At 39.9% G+C, this 19,258-nt stretch overlaps 1 protein-coding gene across 11 annotated transcripts in view; it reads right to left on the reverse strand.

Annotated features, from left to right (window-relative positions):
• Positions 1–19,258, reverse strand: part of PTK2 (protein tyrosine kinase 2) — a 204,495-nt gene that overhangs the window by 176,370 nt on the left and 8,867 nt on the right. For 3 of the 11 annotated variants that reach the window (XM_065627416.1, XM_065627415.1, XM_065627413.1), the window contains exon 1: positions 6,325–6,848. In XM_065627416.1, coding sequence (XP_065483488.1) covers positions 6,325–6,340 — 16 coding nt within the window. In that variant the 5' untranslated portion in view covers positions 6,341–6,848. Of the gene's footprint in view, positions 1–6,324; positions 6,856–12,020; positions 12,080–18,895; positions 18,950–19,258 lie in introns of those variants that run through there. The other 8 variants (XM_065627419.1, XM_065627417.1, XM_065627423.1 and 5 more) reach the window with 6 other exon arrangements.

The following is a 19,258-nucleotide window of genomic DNA, read 5'->3' on the forward strand; positions in this document are numbered from 1 at the left end:
TGTAAAATTATGCCGTTTCCATGGCTATGGCCCACACATGGATTCCATTGTTACGGCAGTTTTTCAGAAGCTAGAATTAAAGTTTTAAGGGCTTTTTTTTTTTCCCCATTTGAAGTTACAGAACATTCAAGACGAGTGAAAGAAGGTTGAAGATAATCGGTGCAACCAGCACAGAGGAAGGTCAAAATTTAAGGGGCAGCTTTCCAGTAAAGAACACACACAAAGCAGTTTGTCCAAAGTTTTAACACGAGATTTTAATCTCTGCGCACACATTGTACTTAATTAAAAAAGGACTGTTACACTCGCATGCATGAAAAGACTGTTTAGTGCCTTAAAAAAAAAAAAACCACCACCCAAAAATGATTTTATTGATGGGACTAATGCAAGGCAGTCAAAAAACAAGCTTGACAGCAGCTGCAGTTTTGTTCTAGAAAGAAATCCGCCCCAATAAACAAGATAAAAATCTATTTTTATCAAGAATACTCGTGTTTTCTTAGTCTATGAATGGAGAAAAAATTTGCTGCAGTCAGAGCTCATTCTCAAAGCAAAGCAGAAAATCCCTTTACAACAAATGGGCATTTCCACAAGGATCTGGGGCCAGAGCTACAGAGTCTGAAATCAGTTCTCCAGTGAAACATGAGAGTTTGGGGTCTTAACAATGTAAGAAATAATAGAAAACTGAGGCCAACATGCTCAGCGTGCCAGACAAACTTCCAATAAATTTACCAGCACAGGCACAGGGATGAATATTTTAATAGAACCTTGTTGGTTCAGCAAGTCTTGCACATCTTAATAGGGACACAGATCACAGGGCTTCCCACTTCTCTATTGTTCACAGCTATAACGTGCTGCAAAGTGTAATTCTGGTGTGTTTATTTCATTATTATTTTAAGAAAAATCTAAGTCACAAAGGTACGTTGTTTCAAGAACCATTCAGATAGAGTAAATTATTTGACAAAGAATGGAGCACACAGAGGGCGATGAGAATTAGCAAGGAGATCAAAAGAAACATCATTATTTCTATCATTAAACAAGCATATGTCATTAGCTATAAGCCAAAAAGAGTCTATGTCAGGGTTTTAAATAGGAATTTAGGGGCAATAAAGACAACAAATCAGGAAAGGGAAAAAGAGTCATTATAGAGCTGTGTATCATGCATTCACCTAAAATGACATAATTCATTTTTCTTGCCATGTTTCATCACAGTATTTGTGTTCGGTTGGTTCCTTCTCCCTCCCCCCTGACTCCACGGCAGAGGATCCCCCAGAAATAGAGGAAAAATTTTAAATAATCTTTTCCCTAATTTCTTCTCTGCTTCTGTCCCCTTTTTATACAGTTTTCTAGAGGGAAAGAATCGAGAGGACGAACTGAGCCCACTGAAAAACCGCAGCTTGGCATCATTAAGATTCTATCAAGCCCCAATTGCAATTTCAGATAGTATTTTTCGCCTTCATCCGCCGCTCTGTTTAATCAATTTAATGCTCAGTAAAAACTTAATTTGACAAAATCGAATGTATTATTTCTCCCTGCCTCTGGCACGAAACTGATTAAGACCACCAGAAATACTTGTGGAAAGATTTAAGATTCATTACATCTTAGGTGGCAGATGAACATTAGATACGCTATAAACCCTACAGTCTGTAGCCTCAATACTGTGTCTAAGAGCTGTGGGGTTTTTAATTAACACTGCAATTACCTCCCCAGCAGCTAAACCAAGTCATGCCTCCTACACTGGGATTTTTGAAGTAAAAATCTCATGAATTATTATTTTGTACAATAGTGACAAACTCCGCAGAACAAGGACAGCAAAGGCAACTCGGAACATTCTATAATTCTAACGAACTTGCTACTTATTATATATACACTTTACATCCCCTGGTCGAAACCAGGTTGGATAAACACACAGTGGAACAGAACGAGGTCCAGGTCACGATGAGATAACAAGGAGCTTCCGATCCTACCCAAAATTTCTCAAAGTTCCATTAAAATTAGCCAAGGCTACGGTGATATTACCACTGCCGTCAGGGCTGTCAAACCCATTTGCCTCACAAATAATTAACAAAGCAATTGTAAGGATGGCAGGAAAGGGATCCTGGCGGGAGCGCCGCTCACTAAACACCGTTCATTCTTTCTCGGCTGAAAATCACCGCGTCACTCAGTAACTCCAACTTACCTTAGAAGTATTTAAGTACTACAGAGTATTGCAGGTGTATTTTAAATGGATTTTAACTCTACCATAACTTTCTATCTAGATACGACTTCCTAAAATAAAAGAAAAAAATAGAAAATGCATCTACTATTAAAAAAAAGTCTAAAATTTACTATTTCTGCTGACATTAAGAAACAGCGCTGTCTCACTTGAAAAGTACAAAGTCAAATATTTCAGTAACAGCTTTTTCCTTTTACACAAAGGGATCGTATAGTGTCTACACTTGTCCAAATACATCGGACTTGAACTTGCTTTGCTCATGTATAAAATGGAACACTAACAGTGAATACTGTTAATAAATACTATATTGTATAAATACTGTTAATGTCTAAGGAGAGAAGTTAACTGTAACATGCATTGGCAGAAATAAAGAAAATCATGACGTGGTCCTTTAAGATTAAACAGAAAAGGCCCACGAGGATCCCAATTATATAAGTGTACTTGGTATGGACTTGGTAAACGAATATTTTCTGCAAAAGGACAAGAATTCAAGACCTATTCCTTTTCTGATGGTTCATCAGGAATGGAAGAAGGAAAGACCAGCAAAAAAAATTCTGTCGAGTTTTCTCTGCTCCTGACCCAGCGTCAGATGTCACCGAACTCCACAAGAACAAAGAATCCACTTGGTCACAATGATTATGAAAAATAAAACTGACAGTTGTTTCACGCGCTTTCAACCTCAGTAACAACAAGAAGGTGATTTTTTTTTTTTTTAATTACACTGCGATCTAGTTTTCAAATCATCATGCGTCAGGTACCCCCAGCACACTCAGTTATTTAGAATACATTGGAATATCTTCTATCTCCCATAATGTGCAGAAGACATATGCAATTAGTAATATTAATCAAATATTGAAATAAGATTGCGTTCCTCAAGATCTCTCTTTTCCCTGATCTTCCCTCTCCAAATCGCATCCTAAAACTCGCCCGTAAAAAACACTTGAGTTCAGGCTCATAAATAAGAACAAAGCTTCAGGTCCAAATTAAAAACCTATTTAAATTTCCAAAAATTATTACAAAGAGTCTCTTTTTCAGTGCAAGCTGTTTCAAGACCTAAACAGGCTGAGTGGGAGGGAAGTTAAATTTGCTCGAAAATGCTCAGGTAATTCTGGTACAAAATCATCCAGCTGGTCCACAAAGATGCCGGTATTTCAGGACCTTCTGAACACACAAATCTTCTGCTGATACACAGAAACAGATTAAATTAAAGAATTCTAGTGTGTATTTATTGCGGTGTCAGATCCGGTACGGTTAATATTTATTTTGTCATTCTGCAAATTAAGCGTTTGTGACAGTCCAAAGGAATTCTGGGCTGCATATGCTCGCGACATGGCACAGAATTGGAGCTGAAATAATTTCTGCTCGGGATTTGTCCACGGCAGATCCACACGAGAAGAAACGCACACGTTCTTAATAACAGGACACAAAGCTTGGAGCAAACCAGGGAAGCTCGAAGAAGAAGAGAATTATTTTCAACCTAAATGTTAACGCTGCTGCCACGTGAATGCAATTTCACTAAGTCCATTTATAGCCTTTCTCCCAATTCCTGAATCACAGACCGGTGACAAAAATCATGAAGGCCAGAAGGAAACCTGTACAGGGGGAAAGAAAGAGGGCAAAAGGGGAGGGGGACGACAAGGGGGGGCAAAAAGCGGGGGTGGGGACAACAAGGGGAGGGGCAAAAAGCGGGGGTGGGGACGACAAGGGGGCACAGAGGTGGGGGGGGACGGACGACAAGGGGGCACAGAGGTGGGGGGACAGAGAACCACAGAACTGATGGAGTCGACCAACTACACCTGATGTCCTAAGGCCAAAGGGTTGCTCTCTCCTGCCGTCGGCTTTTTTCAACACCATCTCAAAGACGAAAAAAACAAATGAAGGAGCCCCCGCTCTACCTCCTGAAGAGTTCAGATCATCTCACTGCGTTACACCAACTTTTATCAACTCCTCATCATCACGGACAAGATTTGCAGGTTGTCAGTAGCTCTTTTCAACCGCTGGACCCAACAGCTTCTCTCTATCCAACAAAGTTCCTGGGGGACTTGTAAATTTTACATTATGACCATGACTATAGATGTGGTTGACTTCCCTCCCAACACCCCTTAAAGTTCCATACGTTATTCAAATGAAAGGCAATTAACCGTAATATTGATTAAGAACCAAAGAAGAACACGCATCCAAATGCTTTTAAGTAGCCACGAGTGCAAACGATACGAGTTTGGAATTTCCACATATTTTACAAGCAAACAACATTACTTTCAGGTGAGCACACTTGTTGACAGTAGTTTATTTCTTATTTTGTCCTGTGCTTATTTTCCTTTCATATTTACAAGCATTTCAATTTGCACAGCAAAACAAGCGAGTCTCCAGTCCACAAAACCAGTTAAATTTCTGAACCGCATATGTAAAACATACAGTAATTTGTAATTCAGATGCCTTGTTACCCGAACCACCGCTGTGTGTTAAACTCTGCAGCTGGAGATCAATTAACCACAATTCAGAAGTGCCTTGAAGCTTAAAAACCAGCAATGCACAAATCAATATTTAATTTGCAGTCAGTGTCGGAGGTGAAAATGTAACAGAAGTTATCTACAAAGTGTATATATTGTAAGCCACAAAGTGAAATAAATAGTGTGCACTACCAACAGCCTCAGCAATTACATACAATAAATATTTCCATGTACTTTTTAAAATATCTCATGCTTTTAACAAAAAATCTGAGACTAACCACCCCACTTCAGCTACAAATGGCAACAAATTTCTTCAGAAATTTGAGATGTCATTGACAAATCAAGACAAGTCCTTGCTCCAACACACATTTTTGGCAATTTTAACAATAGAACAGTAAAAATAAGAAAATGCGAAGTTACCAGGATTTCCTGAACTGACTCCAATCAGTCACAGACCAGCTCTACAGAAAATATCAATGCTGCAGACACGAAAACAGAGATTAACCAAAACGGACCAATTTGCAGAAATTCTGCGTTGCTACCACTTAAGAGGGCTGAGAAAAATAACAGATCTACCATTCCCAAAAGCAGTAAGTTTGGGGGTTTTTTCCAGTTTCTATAATTAACTATAACTTGTATGAGAGCAAAAACCCCAGACTTGAGGCTGAGCTTTGGGCCCTTCATACAAACCGCTCCAGCATTCATGAGGTCCCGCTAATTTCTCTTGAAAAATTAAAGCTAAATCAGGTGAGGAATATGAATAAAGGGATTATATAGTTTTGTACTCAAAACCAAGATGAGCCTTCAGATGGATCACAACCTTCTGTCCCCACCTTTTCCATATTTTACCCACTAAGAATCAGGGGATGCAGAATTAGCAGTAGAAAAGCATTCGATGCTACGAGAATAATTAACTCCGTATTTGTGCATTTCAGCTAATATTTAAAGCTGTATTTATTTTATGTCTCCAAAGCTAAATGCTTGTTACAAAAAATATTAAATTAATATAAAAAAATATTAATTCCTTGTATTAGTATCACTTGAACTTGGGATTTCCTTGAAAAGAAAGGCCCAGATGTCACCACATGTCCCATTTTTCATCCATAGAAGGTGTTCTGGAGAACCTTGGTCTCCAATTGGAACAAACAATCAAAAAAAAAGCCACCCAAAAAAAAAAAAAGATTTAGAGGTCACTGTCTGACGACGACCTTCATTCAGGGCCACATTTGCTTAGGATTTAACGTAGAGCCAGAAGCACCAGGACTCAGGCTGGACACAAATATATCCTGTGCTTGGGAATTTAAGGTATCGAAGGAGGATTAATCCAAACCAACACCACGCAAAGGGAGGTGGAAGTTAACATCCTGTTTGCTTGTTTAAAAAACAAAAAAATACTACACAGAGGCTTCTAAGCTAAATTATTCAGCGTAATAAGTCCAACTCAAATTTGTACGTAAGGTGATTTGTAAGAGTTCACATACATTAAACGCGGATGAGTATAACCTGAATTTTCTGCTTAAAGGCAACCGTGATGCAATACGGGAATATCACTACTAGTAAAACAACACTACAAGACTTCCAGAAACAGGAGAAAGTTAAAATACATTAACTATGAGAAAAAGCCAACCATTCCTTTGGGACACTGCTATTGTAGAAGTTACTTACAAGAAAGAAATACCATGAAAATACCCAGTCACAGCTGCCTCGATTCCTTCGGACCTCGACACCTGCCGCGGTTCTGCTGAGGTTTTATTGTCCCGTCCCGAAAGTTAAACCCGGGAGACAGATCCCGAGCGAGGGAAATGACGACACAACCACCCGCTTCCAACCCCCACAAACACACGGCGGACGCCAAACCTGGAGTCCCGTTGACAGCCGTGACTTTTTAAAGTGCCCTTTTCCTTTCCGCATCCGAAATACTGTTTTACTAAAATAAGAAGTGACCTTTCGGTTTTTAATGGGAGCCTTGGTTAAGCAATTCGAAGACTGCACAATACGGCTCGAGCGGACTGTGTTACAATACATGTGCCGTTAAAGGGCAGTTTTTAGTGGCACCTGGAACAGCTATTAATAATTTCTGCTCAGCGATCAAGGCTCCTCTTGGTACAGAGCGTTATATCTCATTTAATGCATTCATCTCTGGGCGCAGTTATAAACTCTTATTTTCTTCTCACGTGCTCTTCATCTTCCTGAGTAAGGAAACACTGTCCAAGCTGCATTTGTCAAGAATCTTGCAAAGGGAATTCAAGTCGTCTGCTTGACTTCTTGCCATGGAAAAAAAAAAAAAAAAAAGTCCTGATTCATAGGTACCAATAAGAAACAAGCAGAAGAAATCACGTAACTTCTGACAGTCATCTACTCTATACCCAAGACAGCGGTATGTGTGCACAGTAGGCAATATCATCAAAAATAAACCGCTATTCCTTCCGAATCCTGCGACGGTAAATGGATTTAACAAAATTCAAGTACAAGAAAACACAGCGTTATTTCCAAAACTTAATAGTCAACGCTTGCGGTCCACAAATCCACTTGACAAAAACTCCGTTGCCGAGTTAGAATATTCTAAACGGAGACAGCACGCCGAACAGAAGAACGCTTTTCATCAACGTGTTGTACTTCACTACGAGCTCAGCAAACATATTTAAAGCATTTATTAATAGTTTCGAAATAATTGGCCATCTAAAGAATTACGACGCCTAAGGAAGATGTACACAACTCAAGGTGCCAAAGAAATAAGAGAATAAGCAAACCAAGTTATCTACAAGCATCTAGACGTAAAGGGCAGTCAGTTTGGAAGGTTTATAGTGGCTGTTCACATGTAACTGGTAACGTGGCTTATAAATACATGAGAAGAAAATAATGTCACATCAGGGGCTTTTAACACTGTACTGCATTGTTTTCTACCAGCTTTACACCAGGTAGGAATAACCAACCGCACGTATATGAAATGAGATTTCTAGCAAGACGATCATATCATGGAATATTGGGAGGTTTTCGTGAATCTCAAGTGAACAACCACTATTGAGACGACCGAGAGAAGGGGAAAAATAAATGAGAAAACTACTGTTACATTGGGACTTGTGAACAAAGGTGCCAAACACAAGGAAGACAAGTCACCTTTTCCACTTATACAATGCTGAGAATGGTTAAGACAGAATATCAGGGCCCTTTTTGAGCACAGCACAATATTTTCTCAGGAGTGGAATTTCCCCCATCCCAGGCCCTGCGAATTAAAACCCATTTCAAGAAACACACCCCAGACCGCGGCTCTTCAGAGGAAGTTCTGCCAAAAAAAATAACCCAGATATTTCCTTACTACAGCGCCCACAAACCAACCTTGGCAACCTCCCTGTTGTCACTTGCTGCCTATCGAGCTGGACAATATTTTTTCCAGCGTATTTTATGACTTGTCAGTATGTTTGTATCCACTAATCTTCTTTTTTTGTTTTAATAAGGACACTCAACCTGGTCTACAACTACAAGATGCTCTAACAAACTGGATCACAAAGGATAAAACAGAAAGCCTGGCAAGCCTAATTCAGTTTACAGGCAAAAACTGAACTTTTCGAGCCTTGAAAAGATTATGGTCTGGTTTGGATTTTGGTCTTCTTGATGCTCTCATAAAATTCTCTTCAAGTTTTCTTTTCCCAAGCAGGAAGGTAACGCATTTTCCACGGTGCAAGGTTGACGTGGAGCTGATCCACTGAAATTTGGACATACTGAAAAGTTTAAAATATGCAACGAGATGCACATTATCACTGATTATGTTCTATAAAAATGGTCTTGGTGAATGATTCAGAATAATCTGCTGCTGTTAGAAATTTTCCTAGGCCAGTGCTAAACTCTTGTGGATTTCCTGCAGCAAATAACAGATTTTAACCCATTAATCAAAATACGGGATCAAAGGACTATCATACATCACCAGCAAGCGAGTGAAGTCTCCTTACAGAAACAGGGCTACAGCCAACTTTACTGCAAATATAACCCCGCGTTTCCCAAAAGCAGTAAGTTTACTTTTAAAGAAGTACTAAGTACACTAGCAGGATGGAACAGAATAGCTGAAGTGAAACAGAATTAGTTTTGCTTTTTAGACCAATAAAATGGGTCACACCCGCCTTTGTTATGACTATAATTAAGAGGCCATCACCATAATAGGTAAAAAACTCCCCATGGATAGACATGCTTGACTTCAGATATAAGAACTACTCCTACTGACTTGAACATGTCGACACGGTTGCACAAATTTTAATGTGTATGTGTTTGCAGGGCTGGGATGAAGGAAAAAAAAGTTGTTTGGTATACAGACTAAATGGATGATTAAAACTCTTACTTCATTCTACCTCCGTAACATATTCCGGGATAATTCAGAGCGGCTGAGGTTTTATTAAACTCCGCTTTCAGAAGCCAGGAGGAGTTCAGAGCACACAGGTGTTATTGGTGAGATGCAACACGTTAATTATCTTGACCCTTGGGAACGGAGTGGTTATTCTTTACAGTTTAAGTGCAAATTGAAATCACAGAATGACACAGAATCACAGAATGTTAAGGATTGGAAGGGACCTCGGAAGATCATCTAGTGAAACAGATTCTGTATCAAGAATGGAAAAGCCCTAAATGTATTAAAACAAGATTCCACGCAACACGTCCCAAATATACAGAAAACACGGACCTTTAGGATTTCATTAGAAAAGCGTTTCTTACTGTGAGAGATAAAAAGATACATTAATTTCCCGATCTGCCACGCTGGTTTTACACTAGTGCTATGCTGGATACAACAAAGTCGCTCATCAAATACTAGTTTAATTTCAACCGAAGTAAAACCATCAAGTCGGAGCACATCCGATGGCACTTGCAACAGGGATACAACCAGGAGAAAATCTTTTGGAAGCTGTTGGTAGGTGGAGGTGTTGGCCCCACCTGCTCTCAATGGCTGGCTGACGTCTTTGAAAATAAACAACAAATACCTGTACAATTACATGTACTTCTACCTACAGAACCCCTGCACCGATTCAGTGGCCTGAAAAGTCAGAATTAGAAAGCTAAACAGAACTGCTGCTCATAATCCCTTCTTATTGATACATGTCTTCCTCACCCACTAATAAATAATCAATAAATAACTAGGAAGAAGACAAAGAATAAATTAGGAACTGAAGCAGTTCAGTGCCATCTACGCATTCAGGGTTTCTGGATGATGTTACCGGAGTCATTTCGTTTTCTCACAATCACCACGTTCTTCTCTTTCATGGCCATGGGTCTTGATATCTGGGGGTTAAATACAGAACTGCCAAGTACCTTCAGGTGCTGTTACAGTCAGTGAGAGATCTGCTGTGAGTGTAAATTTTAAAAAAATGGCACGTCTGAGCAGAGACCTAAAATTGAAACCTTTCATCCTAAATTCACTCCATCCAATATGCTAAAAATCGCTGACCACGGCAAACTTAACAGGGAAAAACCCGTCCAGTAAGAAAAGGGCTTGACGACTGCAGCGAATACACAAGTATTAATATATTTTTGGTCCCGAACAAGGTAGTGGTTCCACAAAAAGTATGTGAATGAAAAAACTATTGTCATACACATAAGAGCTTTAATTTTTGCAACACGAATACGCGACTTACAATAACAGTTTATAAAGCAGCCGGGTAAGCGAGAGATTCAGTACAATTTTTCTGCTGGAACTGTCATTCCAGTATTTGCATTTATAACACCAATTTCAAAGAGTAAGTAGCACTAATTTTTTTCCTCCTACCAAATCCCCAGTGAGAAAAATATACAAACACTGTGTAAACCAGCCAAATCACTAGTACTTGCAATTTACATTTAAGATCTTCCACTGTTGTTTCTTCTTACTCTCCATTTTATTTCACGGCCTTGTTATTCACAGGGCTGGTTTTCTAGAAAGTCTTATCTGGGAAGGTACCACAAGATATTTACCTAACAAACTCATAAATACTTGGTTGTCACGGTTTTACCAGGATATGACTCACCACGGCCTTTGACAAACCATGTGCTCCAAGGAACAAACGGCTCCGGTTCACAAAACATACGAATGTGCTTTTTTTGCCCGCAACGTCACGCGAGTCATCGCTGCTCCTTTTCAAAGGTCAAACGAAGTGAAAGGAAGCGTAAAAAACCTGAAATCGCAGGTCTGATTCGGAGGCTTTTACATGTGATAAGCCGGTTTGCCCCTCTCCCTTTCTTTTCTGGATTCGTCGCACAGTTTTCTATGTTCAAAAAATATTTTTAAGATGTCTAGGTTTCCATCTGAATCATAATTCAGATTTAACACGATATGCAAGGCAATACATTTTAGTCTTAACTGATAAAAATATCAATACTAGTGCTTTTTGTTCCAACTGAAGTACTTCGGGTTTTTTCCAGTTTAGGTGACAAAACTACTTTTTAAACAACTCAACTTATTCCTCAGAGTGATGAAAGTAGATGGAATTCCTTGGAAAAAACTAATTGCATAATACAAACATCATCCCATAGCAGAAAAGGGAAGGGAGAAATTAGAAATGAGAAGCAATTAGTCACCATTAACTTGAAAATTGAAGTTTAAGAAAAGCTGAGTAACACCCAGACCGCTCATGAAGGAAGAAGCAAAAATGCTACTGAAAAATAGACATTTACCCCTGAAAATTTAGATAGGATATGCTAAGTGACCCGCTGGTTTTTCATGAAGGTGAAAATACAGAGCAGAGGCAGAAGAGAAAATAATAACAATTTTTAAAAAAGGATACAAATTATTCTAGCCACACGCAAACGTAAGAATATTCCAGACATCTATATATGTCAGCACCAATAAAAGCACAAGTCAGAAATACCAAATATCCTGAGGAATAAAAGTGAAGTTTGCAAGTACAACCATTGACCCTGGGAGAGGGGGGGAGAGCACAAGGAATCAAAACTAATAGAAGAGCAGAAATAGGTTCCTATAATACAAATAATATTGTGGTTACTCAACTCTCTCTACTCCTGTTTATAGCAAAACTATTTCAGATCAGGCCAAGTGCCCCTATAGTGAAGATTTTGCTCAAAACAAATTATTCTGTACTGCAGAAAAGCAGAATGTGAAAATACATCATCATTAATATTGTGCTCCAAAACCAGTATGTCAGTTCGGTCAGACAATTCCCAGGTAAGTGGTTTTGGTTGGCGAGAAAACACCTTCAAAATCCCTCCCACACACAAGAAATTACTCGCTGCGAAAAAGATAAACCGGGAAATCCCGTTTTAACTTTCGCTGTTTAAAAATCTGGATTTTCAACAATAATTACAAGGAAAGAACGGCAACAACTTCAACACATTTTACCCAGAATAAAACCTTGTGCAGAAGTGAAACCAGCAGCTGTTCCACTTACCTTAAGAAGACTTTCCAGCTCTCAGCAGCAGGTGCTCAACACAGGATGAAACATGAAACCTGCAAGAAACGTTTAAAATTGATGAGGATATTTTCTGGAGTAGTCAAATACCCAACAAACTTAAACACAAATAACTGATATTCTTATTATGATGACAAGATAACCGTCCAAAGGAGCTGCAGTACATGGCCTGCTTTACAAGTGCAGGTTATTTAGCTGGAAGTCCTTAGGGTGGGGAAAAATAATTGAAAAAACCAAGAAGTGCCACCACGCATCACAAGTTTGTACAAGCAAAAGCCAAGGGCTTATGTTTGAACTCAAACCAGATCCCTTGCAAAGCAAGTTGCCAGAAATCCTGTAAATCCCACGGAAGTAACCTAAAAAATTCACAAGTTGTACGGGTTTGGTATCTTGAAGAATGAGGAGGGTTAAAGCAGGATTCTTTAATCTAGCTAACACACGCTTAACAGCAACAACAAAGCAGCGAGTACTGAAAACTCTCGTGAGTGATTGAAAACATTAGCAGCATCCAGATATGGAATTTTGCTTCTCAAAAATAAAATATATATACTATAGGGACAACTGCCATACCAGTAGAAAGCCTTGGTTTACATATTAAGCTCTTACAAATCAATTTTTAAGAACTGTTTCTAAACCTTCATTCATCCTAGCTACTTAATATTTCCCCACGCACAAAGGCCACCAAAAGATGTCCACAAGAGAAGAGAATCTGATGAGATAAAGTCACATTAAAAAGTTCAAAGAAACTGTGTTGAGATTTTTAACTGTGCATCTAAGCTATAACGAACTGAAGAAAAAAAAGAAAACACTCCAATTTATACAAGAGAGTCAGAAAAATGAACCACAGACACTCACCTGAAACACACATTCATACCACTGGGAAAAATATCACTGAGAACTTGAACTGGTATATGGTGGCACGGCCTCAAAATACTGATTTTGAAGTTAACACAGGATCTGTTAAATCAGCCGGTTGTCCCGTTATCTCCAGTAAACTGAGCAGCTTTCCCCAGAATCATGTCTGCCCTGAGTATTTTTAGGGAATTAGTCACGATTTGGGACATTTTGTGAAAACACCAACGATTAACACAATGGGAACAACATCCTTTCTCAGAAGGGAAATCGCCCATGAGGCTGTTTCTCAGATTGAGAAACCTGCGCAGTTATTGATTAAAATAAAGATGTTTTCCTATATGGCAAAAGCTACTTTTCATTTCCAAGTAACGACCTTTTCCCGCTATGGGAAGTTGCATCAATAGCATCAGCAAAGCATTTGTTAAAATAATCATGTGTGTAATACCACGGGACTTCCACACAAAGTCAAAAATGCACCAAACGCAAATGCTGGAAAAATATTATTTTAATTGCTTACACATCAATAATGCAAACACAAGCACACTAAGTTATCCCACTGATTTGCAATAGAACTACCCATGTGTGTAAAATTCAATGTACAAATGCGCGCTATTGTGATGTGATGTTGGACGGGACGGCAACCCCAGAGCACAAAAAAAAGGGCGTCTCTTTTGGTCATTACAAGAGTAACGCAGTCAGAAACGATCCAAAAAATGAGATTATTTCATCTCCCTCTCACCAACAGATATTTCCAGGTTCACCTTTTTTCTTTTTTTATTTTTTTTTTTTTAGGGATTGGAAGGGACCTCGAAAGCTCATCCAGCCCAACCCCCCCGCCGGAGCAGGAACACCCAGATGAGGTTACACAGGAAGGTGTCCAGGCGGGTTGGAATGTCTGCAGAGAAGGAGACTCCACAACCTCCCTGGGCAGCCTGGGCCAGGCTCTGCCACCCTCACCGGGAACAAGTTTCTTCTCATCTTTAAGTGGAACCTCCTGTGTTCCAGTTTGCACCCATTGGCCCTTGTCCTATCACTGGTTGTCACCAAGAAGAGCCTGGCTCCATCCTCCTGACACCCACCCTTTCCATATTGATCACCATTGATGAGGTCGCCCCTCAGTCTCCTCTTCTCCAGCTCCAGAGCCCCAGCTCCTCAGCCTTTCCTCACACGGGAGATGCTCCACTCCCTCCAGCATCTCCGTGGCTGCGCTGGGCTCTCTCCAGCAGTTCCCTGTCCTTCTGGAACTGAGGGGCCCAGAACTGGACACAATATTCCAGATGAGGTCTCACCAGGGCAGAGCAGAGGGGCAGGAGAACCTCTCTGACCTACTGACCACCCCCCTTCTAATCCCCCCCAGGTCCCATTGCCCTTCCTGGCCACAAGGGCCCAGTGCTGGCTCATGGTCACCCTGCTGTCCCCAGGACCCCCAGCTCCCTTCCCCTACACTGCTCTCTGACAGCTCGTTCCCCAACCCATACTGGAACCTGGGGTTGTTCCTGCCCAGATGTAAGACTCTACACTTGCCCTTGTTATATTTCATTACATTTTTCCCCGCCCAACTCTCCAGCCTGTCCCGGCCTCTGGATGGCAGCACAGCCTCTGGCGTGTCAGCCACTCCTCCCAGCTTGGTGTCATCAGCAAACATCCAAGTCATTGATGAATATATTGAATAGTACTGGTCCCAGAACTGACCCTTGAGGGACTCCACTAGATACAGGGCTCCAACTAGACCCTGCCCCATTGACCACGACTCTCTGGCTTCTTTCCTCCAGCCAGTTCCCAGTCCACCTCACTACCCGATCATCCAGACCACAATTCCTCAGTTTAGTGGCGAGGATGCTGTGGGAGACGGTGTCAAGTGTCGCCTCCCCAAGTTACTTACAGATTTACTCCATCAGTTCCTTAGGAAGCAAGTGGTGGCAAGAACCATCCTGTGCTCAACTCCAGTTTGACCAGGAGCGCTTCTTAAAGCATCAATTAGTCTCGTTCTAATTGGGATAAACGCTGAAAGCTTCTAAAGCAGTCAAAAGGAGATTAAACAAAAAAAGTGGTCTGGGTTGAGCAAAATGTGGTGCTTTTATTTCCAGTTTTTGTATGTATCTTACAATAGTTTCTTTCAAGTAAAACCACAAACACTCTGGGGGGGAAAAAAGGGGAAAATTTTTCATAGCTTTTGAAGTTTTTCTGCCTTTTTCCACTAGGGAAAGATTTTCAGCAAACTAACACTGCTTAACGTTAAGTTTAACACAGTTTTTTGTAGGGGAAAATTATTCCTTTTTAGACTTTTTCCAACTGACTGTAAGTAAGCTATTTGGTCCAGTTTTGTTTCATATTTTTACCCAGTTTTATCTGTCACTGTGTATTACCCGTTTCCCAAAAATAAGCTGTACCCCAAAAATAAGCCCTAGCATGATTTTTCAGGATTTTGGAGTATGCTCCAAATATAAGCCCTACTCTAAAAATAAGCCCTAGTTACAGCTCATTAAAAAGTCAATTTAAATAGCGTCCAGGCAACTATACATGGAAAAAAAGTAAAATTAATTTGTAATAGGATGCAGCAGGACAGATGTGACAGAATGTGATGACATGACTATATTTGAGTAAATGTTGGGTTTACTTGTTCAAGAATAACTGTAGATTGTTGTTCATGGAAAAATAAGACATCCCCTGAAAATAAGCCCTAACGCATCTCTTGGAGCAAAAATTAATAAAAGACCCTATCTTATTTGGGGGGAAACAAGGTACCTTATTTTCCTGTTAGAAAAAAAAATATCACACGTAATCCTTCCTGGTTTTCAGTTAAAATATAGAACATTTTATTTCTAGATCTAAACCTCCATATACAGTCTGAAATGTGAAGTTTTGTCTTCCAGTATCATTCCATTCCATCTCCAGTTTGACATCTCCACCAAGCACACCACTGAACATACAAGCCAATTATTAGTATACAAGAAGAAAAATCTTAAAATATCTCCCAGGTGTGGAGCTCATTCCTCAGCTTCCTTATGTTTCCAGCTACCTTTAATGCTCTTTGATCATCTTCTTCAAGAAAACTTGTCCCCTTTTCTCATTATTTCATTAATATACTCTTCATACCAGGATCCACACAGGAAAGATTTCAAGAGCTCTGCCAGAACAGTAACAGCAGTTTCTGGACAATATTTTCTTTAGCAGAGATAAGACATAATTATCACTAATTTACCTGCAATGTTATTGTTCCTGACAGTTATACAGTACATACAGGTTTTTAGATGCTCTCTTATATCTTGCGTAAAAAACTGTTTATATACAGCTCCTCTACATCTCGAGCAATGAGGGTAATGGCACCTGGGTACCAAAACATAACCTAAAGTACAGTTATTGTACAGATGGAGAAACAGGCATTGTAATCTTATTTAATGGCTTTGTTATTACTGTTGTTCCATTGTGAACGGGGATAAGAGGTGCAGGAAAATCCACCTTGGGGCATCAAAAAGTACCTGGACGTTGGGTACCTGGAGCACTTTCAGCAATAGAACTAAGAAAAATAAATTATGCAGAAAAACAGTCCAACACAGCCTAAAGTACAGCCTGGTAACAAAAAAGATATAGGTCCCAGTTACTGAATTCTAGACCGACTCAAAGGCGCTACCTGCGCGGACACAACACTGAAGATTTCATAGCCTTGGAAACCCTTTGGTTTGGGGATAATTGGTGTAAAAGCACCAATTAGATCTTAAACGTTGCTTAGTGTCTTGGACACCAAAAGTCCGTATAGCAGGATTTGGAACAGACTCATTGGACCCAAACATACACATTTCACCACAAAACGCACCCATGCGGCCACTGTCAGCCCCACCACCAGTAGTTCTATTGATGCTTTTAATATGATCCTTATAACTTAATCGGGGGAAGAAATGCAAGCTTCAGTAAGATCTCCCTTCCATATCATATTAAAAGTGCCAAAAAATAAAGAGTCCATACTTACTATCACCGCCTATCCATAAGGGCCATCATACAAAATCAGCTATAAAAAAAAAAATTAACACCACAGAACACAAGTTCAACGTAATAACATTTAAAACCGCTGCAACACAGACTCAGTTGAAAAAACGATCCTATTTCAAGTGACAGCTGTGCATTAAGTGCTCACATTATTTGCATTCGGGCACCAGTTTCCCCCTCCCCATTTCGTTCTGGCTCTGCTTCAAATCCTTTGCCAAGATTCACTACGTTCATCTTGCTTTTCCAAAACTCTTCTCAACTCAGCAACCCACAGTCTTGCCTTATGTTCCTACTCCTATCAACTTCAAGAATAGGTTATTAAAGCAGTTGTGCTTCATGTACATTTATTTTCACCCTTCCCGTAGTTCCAGGCTGTGACATCCTGCTTGCTGTAATACAACTTGTGTTTCTACTCCCACTTGAGAAGACTGTAGTTCAGTATTTATTTCAACAGAAATAACAGACTTTTGAAAGAAAGAAATTCAATGCAATCCACATTTATCTCCCAAAAGCCACACAGATAAATACATTACAGAACTCCACGATCTGCTTCCTAGGAAGGGAATCTCTTACATTCAACGCCCAGATTATTAAACACTTTAAAGGTTTTGTTTGCCTTTAAGAAAAGATAAACCTGACTCAGTTGTAAAATGAAGCCACACAAGGAAACTCTCCCTTTGTAGCCCACGACACAACTTTCCCTTCATTTAAATCCCCATCGGAGGATTAATCGCCGATGCCACACACCATCTTCTTCTAAAAGTGCCTCATCTGCTGAGGAAATCCACTCGGTGGTTTATTCATTTTGTGTAGGGAACAAAATCCAGAGTACTAAAGCTTAATTTATTATAAAAATGAAATATTGACACAAACTCCAGGCAGGAGATGGAACAGCAGCGTACTTAGTGTTACACCCCCCCCTCCTTTTCACTCCATTCTTTACCCAAGTTTCACAGGGGCTCTGACCAAGTTATTTTTGTTTCCATCTAGAACCCAAGAAATACAAGTAATAAATTCAATCTAATATTAGAAAACATTCAAGAAGATACAGAATAGAATATTCCCACAAGAAAAGCATGTGCCATACACTTTTTCCCCCCCCCCATTTCTCTTATAAACTTCAATCCTTAAATTGCACCATCAAAAGACACGGGCAAAATAAAAGGAATATTATCCACTGATGGAAATGGATTGTTTTTTCCTGATAACCACTGATTAATTAATATGTCCAAACCAATTTATATACGTATGCACCGCATATATGCACCATGTATAACATATAACAATGCTATTCTCCTCCTTAGAGGAGATACCCCTCCCACAGCCAAAATCCTGCCACTTCCAAAGACAAAAAATCCACATAAATCTGAAATTATCAGATTATCCTGATAATGAAGATTTAGTATCTAGTCTGACTGGGTACTTTTACAACCGATTCAGCAGAATTCAACGCAAATGATGAACAAGCAGCTTCCCATTGCCTTCACACCACATAGGGAGATTTTTTTAAACAACTTTTAGCTCCCCAGCCCACAGCAAACAGCTTACAAGAGTTTATATACATCGCACAAATGCACGCTCTCAGCTCCACCTTTAAATTCAGAGACCTCCCAAAAGCCAAATGTAGCACTAAAATGTTAACCCCAGCAGCTCCCGCCTCTGAATTTTCACCTATTTTTTAAAAAGCAATCCAATCAATGAGTTTATTCGTTCATCAGCAACATCTCACGTGCAGGGTGCATCATTAATATCGGTTTCCAGAAGGGGCTGTACAAGCAGAGCCAGCCATGCATACCACGTTTTCATCTGTCTCCATAAACATTTGCACCAAAGATTACTTAGTTCTGTTTCCCCGTCTCACTAGCGACTTTCTCCTGCTGTGACAAAACGCTCTGCAATATTTTGACTTGCTTTAAAGCAGATTAATCTGAGTGACGATTAAGGGGAAGCCTACTGGTGCAACATCAAAACACAAGCCATCATCTTAAAGAGTGGAAGACAAAGTATAAACTCACCAGTAACCAGTTGATAATTCTGTTTTTCAAGCCATATCTAGGTAAGAGCTGCACCTACAGAAAAGCACAGCAGTTTCATTCACAGAAAGGATCTTCTCTCTCTTTGACCTTTAAAACCATAACAGAGAATAACATTCCACAAAGAAAATACAAGATGCTACATCAAAGCTGCAGAGTCTCAGGCAACAGTTACCAAGATAACAGAGAAAACTTGTTTACAAGAGCTCAGAGAGCACTACTAGTTGCTGGGATTACTGAACAAATACCTTTTGACCATCGGCATGAACCTGGAAATAAAAACTTGACATTCTTTACCTGTCAGCATCGCTACAGTTGGTGCTGGATGGGACTTGAGAGGTCACC

The sequence above is a fragment of the Caloenas nicobarica genome, chromosome 2 (genome assembly GCF_036013445.1).
Source record: "Caloenas nicobarica isolate bCalNic1 chromosome 2, bCalNic1.hap1, whole genome shotgun sequence".
Lineage (NCBI taxonomy): Eukaryota > Metazoa > Chordata > Aves > Columbiformes > Columbidae > Caloenas > Caloenas nicobarica.